At 39.7% G+C, this 10815-nt stretch overlaps 1 protein-coding gene across 1 annotated transcript; it reads left to right on the forward strand. All coding sequences in view use genetic code 11, as the record gives it.

The window, feature by feature from the left end:
- Nucleotides 1–4587: 4587 nt before the first annotated feature.
- EGR_07855 (ATP-dependent RNA helicase eIF4A) lies at nucleotides 4588–5160 on the forward strand (the record flags this gene model as incomplete). The annotated part of the gene is made up of 2 exons (XM_024497104.1): nucleotides 4588–4852; nucleotides 5051–5160. 2 exons carry the CDS (start codon nucleotides 4588–4590, stop codon nucleotides 5158–5160), a joined length of 375 nt encoding a protein of 124 aa, XP_024348515.1.
- Between the last annotated feature and the right edge of the window lie 5655 nt (nucleotides 5161–10815).

The following is a 10815-nucleotide window of genomic DNA, read 5'->3' on the forward strand; positions in this document are numbered from 1 at the left end:
CATAATAATGAAAAACATTGAGCAAACGTCTAAATCTTGGAAGCGACTACTTGATGTGTTACAGGCATCCTCTTCACAGGTAAAAACACACGCTTGATAAATTCTATCGTGATCGGGAAAGTCGACATATTGACATTGGTCACCGAGAGACTTGCTGCTGCAGAATCGCGTTGTACCCATGATAGCTAAAAGAAAATTAATTAAGTCAGTGCATAACTCAAAACGAGCAGAACCTTTTGTATGCAAGAGAGATTTGCCTCCGTATACGGTAGTAGTTTTTATGCAGAACTGGGCGTCACGAACGTTGCACGGCAAAGGTTGCACGTCTGAGTTAATTATATGAGCTTGAAATCCGCTGTCGAGACATCCAGGATCAACGGAGGAGTTACATACATAACAGTTGAGGCCTCTGGCAAAGTAAGCTACAAAAAGAATCTAAGGGGTTCAGAGAACTTAACGCATGGCATATCAGCGAATCCGTGTCACAAAATCTATGCATTGTAGCACTTAAATTACTGCGTAAAATCTCAATCTGTAGGTTCTCATTACCATCTTGTTATTCATAAGCTATTGAATAGGTAAATGTACTCGAGTATCCTGTTGTGCAATCAGAACCCACAAATTAATACACTGCATTCTAATACATGTTTTAGGCGTAAAAGAACCACATAACTGTGCACTGGTTTACTTAACATATTCAAATTACTTGATAACAATGATGACAGAAGGGAAAGGTAAGGCAGCTACAACTCTGGGAGAGAAGAGTAACAAACTCACGGAAAAATAGAAGAACGAATGAATTTAATAACATAGGCGAGCAGTTCTTGTGCAAGCATGCAAAGCAAACGTAAAGGCCATAAACTGATATAGACGGAATACTTTGCCTAAAGCGCTATTTATTGAGTAGTTTAAAGCCACCCCAAGGTCATCCATTATAAAATAGCTGATAGGCAATGGACCTAACTCAAAGTGAAATTTGCTCACTGTCTGGGGCCATCCAAACAAAATATTTAACACTATTTACTCTACCAATTTTAATACTAGGTAGTTTTGCATATTAAAGTAAAGGAAGAGCTCCATTAATCCTCTTGAGTCTAGCCATGTACCTGATTTTCAGGAATCAGATTAGTCTAAATAAATAATGATGGAATGTTCGTTAAACGTAGACTGCTTAGACCCTTTTTAAATATACTGTCTACTGCTGCCATAAGTAGCTTTTTCTTGCCATTTTATGCCTTTAATAACAATGATTGAAATGGAATCGTGTTAACACTAATTCGCAACCACAGCGCTTTTTTTTAACCTTCGCGGTGTTCGCACGCATCGTGGTGTTTGCGGTTAGTTCTTCGAGTTATGCAGGGTTTTAGTCCACCAAAGCTTGATGCAAACTCCTTTCTTTACGGTTTTTTAGTGTTATCGTTTCACATTCTTGACCATTAAGTTTTTTGTCGCAACTCGTACGGTTTCCATCGTCATGCTGGAATCTGGACTCAGCTATGTACGACATTTAGTTACTTTTGGGTAAACCTTGGTTTCTTCTACTTTCTACTTTTAGAAATGCTTGAAAATCTGAAAGCCAGTTCTGAGAACCGTGAGGATATAGCACTTTCTGAAAATGTTCCGGTTATAACTTCTTTTAAGGAGATGGGTCTCAAATCAGATCTTCTCCGTGGAATCTACGACTATGGTATCACTGTTTATCGTTGTATAATTTTCGCAAAATTTTGCCCATCATCCTTGCTGTTTGTTACATGGGCTGTGCGGATTTGTCGGGTTTTCGTTTCTTATTGCTCTTTGTATTCAACATTACCCATGGATAGACAGACCAAAAACTATACTGTTTTACACTTCGGTTAATAAATTTAGGTTACGAGAGACCGTCTTTAGTTCAACAACGCGCCATCAGTCAAATCATACGAGGTCGTGACGTCGTGGTTCAAGCCCAGAGCGGAACTGGTAAGACGGCAACTTTTTGCATTGGCACGCTTCAACTGCTGGATCCCTCTCGAAGGGAAACGCAAGCCTTGTTTCTCGCTCCTACTCGGGAATTGGCCTCACAAGTTCATCGGGTTTGTCAGTTGCGCTTACGTGACTTCATTTTGCTTAATAAGTTGTGTATTTTGCTTATCCTTTTGGTTATGGTATGAGTTCGACAGCACACGACCATTACATTAGGGTTTATGTTTATTTTTCATAAAATGACAAGGAAATCAATAAATTGAACCTTCCTAATTAAAATTTGTAACATTGACTTGGAGAGTGTATTTTATGATTGTGCAATTGTTTATTTTTCAACTGGCGAATCTCTTGGACACGCCTTTTTAAAAGCGTGATGTTGATGATCTATAAGATGTTTTCGACATTTTCTCTTGAGTCGTCGAACATCCCCATTTAAATAATTTTTCTCCCTGTACCTCAAGGTAGTCACGGCACTGGCAGACCACCTCTCTATCAAATGCGTGCTATGTTGCGGTGGGAGGAATAATGTCGGTCAGATGAGCAAAAGTCTGGGCCTGGGCTATCAGATTGTTGTCGGTACCCCCGGTCGTATTTTGGGTATAGTTTGCGTCTTTAATTTCGTTTACTCGAAGAGCAAAATTCATATTTTCTTCATACATGTGTGATGTCCTGTAAATATTTTTTGCCTATTGGTCATATTTAAGTGATAAAAGGTTTTGCTTCAAATTTCATCGGCATCTTGTTATTTTTTTAATCTAACAGTTATCCCTTGTCACTGATGCAGACACCAAATGGTCCCTTTTCGGTATTATCCCAAATTAAATTGTCATTGAATCGACAGATTTTAACATTAAATCTCGACCTTAAACATCAGCATTAGTCTGCACTGGGTTATGTTTTTTGTAAATGCTGACACACGGAATTTTGACTTTCGTTGAATACTTATTCAAATATCATCAGTTTAAATAATTAAGGTCAGATTATGCTTACCAGATAGGGTGTAAATCCCTCTAATAATGGAACCATACTCTTCACTTGTATCCGAGGTGATGTTTCACCGTTCTTTCTCGCATCTAGCAGCCCTGTTAGTTTGTGCTAGGGTTACATTTTCCCTGCTCATTAAGGCTGGTGGTATTGTAAGGTACGAAATCGTTGATAAAGTCGTTAATGAAGCAGATAAATATTTACGTACTTATTAAATATCAATCGAACAACAACTATTTCTATTGATTGACTCATTAAATCTAAACGTGCCAAGATTAAAGTTGGAATATCATGAGTAATTTACCACATGCCCAGTGGATTTCATTGCGGTTTATTCAATGCTCCATATTTGTAAATTTAAGTTTACTGATAGAAGAAGCATAGAACTAGCATTTTTTAATTCGCAGCGCATTCGTTGAGTGAGTACATATCTGAAAAATTGGGATATTAATAAAGCATTAGGCTCTTAATCCTATGAGTATTTTATCCGACTTACACGTCGAGATTGTTCACTGAGCCATCCAACCCTTTTTCATGCCTACGTACCCTAAGTTTGTTCTGCTCTACCGCAGATCTCAACGGGTCCAATTTGACCTGGGTAGGCACCGATGTGAACGAATTTTTACATTGTTCTGATAACATATGATGATTTACTGTAAATAAGGTGTGTACTAGTGAATGTAGGGATGGCTTCTTGTGTGATTTTGTCATTTGAACAATCACGGTCACAGCAGTTTGGTGATCCGCGTAGACCTTTTCTGAATGCCTAAATTATAAACATTTTTACTAATAAAGCTAAGTAGAAATAATATTATGACAATTGTCAGTTTGTGCTTGCCGAATGGAGACTCGACTAAATTATCTTTCGAACAATTTTTACAGCAGTTTGGCTGGTGTTATTTCAGCATTCCTTTAACTATTTATTTGTCTCCTTTCTAATATGTATACTGTGTAAGGGATTAACGTTCTCGTTCATCAGCAAAGGTGCAAGTTTTCAACTTTTTGGTGTTTTTATTTCGTTTTAGTAGGATTTGTGCAGGTTGTTCATTTTAGTTCTTCATCGGTGAGGCTGTGTTTCGTGTTTAAAAGTAAAAGATGAGCATTTTGGTCTGTAATTCCCCGCATTTCGGCAAATTTCTGTTTTGATGTAACAGCGATTTCAATAACTCGAAGTAAAATTTGTCTTCATTTTTCAATAATAGAGCCATATTTATATCTCTGTTCTTCCACACATTATGCTAATTTAATCCGCTAAACTGATGAGTTTATTTTGAATAATTATCAATTTAATTGCACTGTGTGCTTCCGCTGGGTAGATCTCCTTCGAAGTGGCTTTCTGAAACCGTCCAATCTGCGGATCACTGTTATAGATGAAGCAGATGAGATGCTAAACCGGGGTCTTCGAGAGCAACTCGAGCTGATTTTCAAGTATCTTCCCGCTAAGACAAGGAACGCGGAAGTGGAGCCTTCTCAGGGTGTTGTGAAGTCTCCAATGCAAAGAGTCGTGGTTTCTGCTACATGGACATCTGGGTGTCGAGATGTGATGGAACATTTCCTCGGAAACCCCGTCTGCTTACTCGTCCCTCAGTATTTTGCACTTACTATAAATAGAAATTATTGTTTTATAGACGTCCATGTTTGAAAATGGCCATGCTTTTTAGGGATGAGTTGAGTCTGTCGGGCATAACGCAGTATTACATCGACACAGCTAGTGAGGAGTGGAAATTCGAGACACTTACCGACATCTTCGCCTCAATATGCGTCCCGCAGACAGTAATTTTTGTGAACACCCGACATAAGGCGGACTGGTTATCGGGGCGACTGTGCGTAGACGGCTTTACGGCGACTGCTGCTCACGGCGATCTCGATCAGGCAACAAGAGATCGTGTAATGAATGCGTTTCGGGCAGGTAGAAGGTTCGTGCCTGTCTTCGTTTATGGCAAACAATGCAGTGTTTGTTTGTCCGTTCAAAATTACTTGGTTAATCATGTGCAGCTGCTATTGGGCATCCACATAGTTCCTTTTTTGTTATATGTATTTATCATCGTTGGTTACTCCATCAAAAGTTCCCCCTATCACAGCATTGGGGTTTAATAGTATGTTCTAGATTCCCCATTTTATCGATCAAGTGGAAAGTCAAATGATTTGACTTTGGGTTCTTGCACTTCTTTTGAATGGCATGACTTGAGCAATAAAATGCCTAATTCTATGGGATAAGATCGACCTTAATCTATGATACGGTTGCTTTTACCTGTTTTGTGACAGTAGAGTTTCCCACACTGATCATAAAAGTTGCAGCTCGCTTTTGGTTGGGCAAACCAACCGGCTATGCATATCATCTGAAATTCTACAAAGATTTGACTCACAATCGAACCAAGTGTTTATTCCTGCCTGATTACTCATTTTCTGCATGGTATGTTTAAAGGGATTAGAGTGATTAACGAACCTGGGATGTATATAAATAGATGTTTTGAGTATCCACCCAAAAGGGCACCATATGCGATAAAGTGATCTTAAAAGCCTGCCCCTCCATTTGCAAAAATGCATGCATCATTTTGATGTCATCCGATTAAAAGTACTTCAAACAATGTCGATGAAACATTATTTCTACTTTGGGGAAGCTGTTAATTCGTATTCATTCAAACTTTAATCTTTAAGCTGTTCAAGAAATGTATGTGCCCACTCTTCAACTGAACGCGCTGAATCCTATTTAGATTCTAAAAAAAATTAGTATTAGAAGGACGTTGAGGAAATATTTCATTTGTTAAAAATTGATCAGATGATAAGTAAGTTGTCATCAAACTCTCGCATCATCAACGGCCATCCGTTTTGATCGTTAAGCCGGATCCCCCTTCTAAGTTCGTTTCTACCTGCCCTAATGTTCCAGTAAGTTCCAGTACCATAGGGCGTTACCATGACGATTACGCCCGAATAAGATACCAGCACCAGCTCAAACTAGCGCATGGTGGTTTCCTCCTTTGTCCAATCTTTTTTCCCTCCATTGTGGTCATACGACATCTACGCAGCGTCCTTTTTCACACTGTCAAGTTAGATTGTGTTGTGTTATGTGGTTCGGATGAGAAACGAAAATAGGCAAAAATTCGAAATGGATTTAGGTGGAATTGATTCACTGACTTTATCAATCATTAAAGTAGGTCACCTGCGCGATGTATTGGTGCTCAAAAAACACCAAAAGCCATTAACACTACGTGTTTACGTGATAGACCAACTTCTGCTTGTTTTTTTCTGAACTAGTCAACCGAGAACGAATTATTTCTTTTCATTAATGTTATATGTCATCCCAATTTTAAATAGGATGAGGATGTATCCGCGCCAGGCACTGTTCACACCGTCAGGCTAAACCCAGGTGCGGAGTTGGTTTGATGATGACTCATAATGAGTCTCGTTCACTCATACATCTGTTTACTCAGGCGAGATAGCCCCAAAGGTCAAATGTCGCGTGTGTATGTCTGAGGCCATGTAAAGGGGAGTTTATACATTATTGTCTTTACCTATCCTGGTGTCCTCAGGACACCTGGCGCCAGCATTCGAGGTCAGCGATAGTCAGGGGTGTGGCGAATATGTGGGTGGGACTTTTGACTGCATATACATGCATATCGTTATCTCGCATCCACCCACCCGCAGACGCTCAGCAGGTCCAACTAGTGGCCTTATCTTTTCGTCAACTTCGTGTTCTTAGTGGGGCACGCCACCCATAGCCATAAAAGTTGTAAAATCATTTGATCTGGGTCAATCTTGGTACTTGGGGCCTTGAAACGCGTAATACCGTGGACGTATATACTTAGATGATCTTGATATTCATTCACAGTGCTTCACTTAACTGCAGTGCTATTTTTCCCAAGTCATTTAAGCCTAGTTTTAAAATCACTTGGTGTTTTTCTTCAGGGTTGTGTTCCCTGAATTATCTGGTTGCATTGCTGCGATTATCAAAAAATGCAATGAATTTATCGAAACAACGGTTGCTTACTTCAGCGATATAACGAATCCATTATCTTCAGACTATCAACAATTGAAGCAATTTCAATCTTGAATGTGTTCTTGTAACAACTACTACCTATTTTCGGTTTTAAGATGATTTCCACCACCACTAAGCTTCATTCTCACTGTTGATCCGAAGTTGCATCGAATTCAAACCCCTGTTTTAATGTCAGTAACAAAGCAGAAAGTTTGAAATGTATCTTTCTCCCTGATACTCTTGCGTTACTGACTACCAATGCAATTTGAAGGAAGTTTTTTGAGTGGTGAAAATTTGATTAATCATCGTTGATCAGAAATACCTTTCACCGAACATTATAAAAATATTTCAAGTTTACGAATTCTTCGAGGGCCAAACAAGTCGCAAATGGATTCCCAGTCTCGCTAACCTTGAATTTGGTGCTTAAATAAATAAGAATTATTTGCAGTCTTTACGGCGTTAAATTAGACAGCTTATAGGCAAGCGATGGCTTGTAATTGCCATTGCATAATCGGAATTGCCAAATCTTTTATTAACGTCACACTATCCCTAACTCATAAGTTATTTTTCGTTAATGCCCAGTCTCAAAGTAATCAATTAAGTTACTTGCAAAAGTATAAAGTATCATTAATCCTCTTATTGAAGCACAGAGGGTTTAGACGTATGCGTTATCAGTTTAGGCTCAAAGGTAACGTTTGTTATTGTCAGTGCTAAATTCTGTTTAGTTTGCGCCCACGGTTCGATTTTCAACTTCGTCGCGCCCATTTTTCTAATTTTTATAATGGAATTTTTACTTTTTGCAAATAAATCCCCATTTTCAGTCGTGTTCTCGTCACCACGGACATCTGGGCGCGTGGAATTGATGTACAGACGGTAGGCCTGGTGGTGAATTATGATCTGCCGCAGACAGCAGCAGTCTACCTCCATCGGATCGGCCGGTCTGGTCGTTTCGGTCGTCGCGGCTTGGCCATTAGCTTTGTGGCTGGTGGCGACGATGCAGCCCACCTCGATAGCATCGCAAAGACATATAGCATCACCATTGCCCCAACCCCTGCAAACCTGGCCGATCCTACAAGCCTGCTAGAATTAGAAAAAACTCAGTTTGTGCCCTCCTTAGAAAAAGGCAAACAGAAATCTACGACAATGAATTTTAGTACAGGTCACAAAACTTCAGTGGCAACACCGATGTCAGCCTCGAAAAAACGGAAGCTGAAGGTATTGCGAAATCGAAAGAAGCGGCGAAAGTCAACAGCGAAGAAATGTGCTTCGATGAATCTGGTTTCGTGATATCTTTGTAAATCTCCTCGTCAAATAAATGCGTCCACTCTGTGCTTACATTTGACCTTATTACTACTTAAAACATAGGAAAAATTCTGCCACATCGGTAGCATCTATTGGTCAATCAATAACACGTTACTTTACTGTTGAGACGTCTTCTCGCTGCTTCGGACTATGAGACAAGTCTAGGACTGTAGCACCCGACTAAGTATTCGAGACGTTTGTTGGAAAAGTGTGCTTTATTTTAAAAATGTATTTACACACATTAATGTCCTTAGAAAATTTCATCCTTTTTGAAAACAGATTTCTCTGTTAAGTTGTTCAAAATCGACTGCACGAACGTCGCCAGTGGTTTCCAGTAGGGACAGCGCTTGCGTGTCTTCTGGTCGAGTCATTTGGTTTGCTTCTGTGTTATGGGGGTCGGATGGATTGTGCTCCAACACGTAGAGCATGTACCTTACGTAGCAGGGGGATTGGTCTAGGCCATACGAAAGCGCTTGCGTGTTGCTAGGTTCGCCTTGACTACTTTTCGCTTCATTCGGCTGGAGAAACTTGGGGAAGCATCTGTTATTGTGATCGTCAGGTGATGACCGCAAATGATCATAGAGATCACATTTTTTCGTGGTCTGGTGCGTACAAATCTCTTCAATTTGGTGCGCAGTGTTGAAGGGCCTCACGTCGTTGACAATGTCAGCTCTCTGCGTCCAAGAGTCAGTTATACTCACCTCATGACGGTAATCAGAATGTGAGTCACCGGTACAAGGTACAATTCGATGATCTTCGCTACTCGTTAAGTACGACTGATTCGTTTGGACGGAAGTTTTACCATTTTCATTTACATTCGAATTGGTGTAGTAGTCGAAAAATCTGCCTAAAATCCGTACAAATGTTAAAAATTATAACGATTAACATGGATTTAGGGACTATACTTGGCACTTACAAGCCAAGCTATGCTAGAAATGAAAGCGATAATTACGTAACACCTATAGAAAAGAGAACAGGATTCACACACCAGGTCGCGTAGCCATGACAGGGCCGTCAGTGAATGGCTATGTTTAGTGATGAGGCGATATACACACTTGAGTGTACCCTATTGGCTGCAGGTTAGGCCCGCAGGCGCGGTTTACGACCAACAAATCACTCTGGTGGCTCGACGGTTCAACCAATTAGAGCCTACTTAGACTCATACCGATCCTATGTTGCCTGCATTGAGGCAAATAAGGGAAGGATCAATCGGATTAAAATGAAAATATAAAGCATTTTACTTGTAAATTTCAGTGTAGTGTAATTACTAAGTCCGACTTTGAATGGGTACGAGCATACTTCATCCACTCTTCGGTTCCGTACAAAGTGGAAATGTGTAATATCGAATGAGTTATCGTTATGATGATATGGGAAATAGAAAATCAGAGCCTCCGACAGGAAGTAAATGAAACGTATAAAATCAACGCCCCATGGGGCTTCGTAGTTGTGTTCAAAGTTCTCGGTAACTTTAGGGATACTCACAAGTACGCCGGCAGACAAGAACAATGAAAGCTACCACTACTAGCATAATATGTAGTAAATTTATAGCTTTAAGTTATGTCGAAAGCTAACTGCTTACTCGGCTCATAATCCTAGAAGAACTACACTTTAATCTGCTTACTTTGATGAAACTGGGAGCTAACTTGTGATCATTTTCGGCTCAATTCATACAACAGGCTAAGGAAAATTGTCCGCTTCATATTCCTTTAAGTTGGACGAAGACAGATCTCAAAATGAGTTGCATTGAGTTCAGCCCTAACTTCACATGCTCCTAAGCCTCATTCTTTTTTATTGATGCAGATACCGCAGTCAAGCGTAAGATAGCTAATAAAATCGGGGTTAGTTGAACAATAAAAGGGAAATGCTTAACTGAAATACAGCAATAAATAATATGGTGGGATAGAAAACATAAGAACCAGACTGAGGAATGTGCCTCGTACTATCCAAATAATCTTGGGCAGATCCCTAGTCAGTTACAAAAATGCTAAAAATTAAGTAGTTTTTGGTAAAATAATATGGTTTACGACTGATTACTGGCAAGAACCTTCAGAGAAATGGTTAAATCCTTCTTCTAGGTAAAGAATATTCAACAAAAGTGTCTCAAACGAGTTTTACGGCAACTATACTGAGTTCATCCTTTCTCTGAATTATTAACGTCTCGTGTCGGAGCCGAACAAATGATCATACCATTTATTCTCCATATGGTAGGGTAACAATAAGTTCAGTATCTGTTAGCTGGGATAGCAGTAATGATTCTTCACTTATTCCACTATCTTAGACTGAATGGCAATCTATGCCGGCCAAGAATGAATGCATGGGACAAATTTAGCAATGTTAGCATACTGTACTTTATTTCATTATTTCGTCACGTGCAAATACCGACGTTCAAGGTGGAAAGGATCAAAAATTAACAATTATCTACTGATGGCTATGTAATACGGTCCAAACAGATCGTGACAAAGTACATCACCGAGAAGGCGAGAACCTCTTACGTATTGGACAAGATGGTATCAAGCGGCGTTCACATTTTTTGTCTCCGCATTAACCAAATTGCGTCTCCACGTTGAGCTCATAGAAGAAATTAAACCATTTTC

The sequence above is a fragment of the Echinococcus granulosus genome (genome assembly GCF_000524195.1).
Source record: "Echinococcus granulosus chromosome Unknown EG_S00088, whole genome shotgun sequence".
NCBI classification, from domain to species: Eukaryota; Metazoa; Platyhelminthes; class Cestoda; order Cyclophyllidea; family Taeniidae; genus Echinococcus; species Echinococcus granulosus.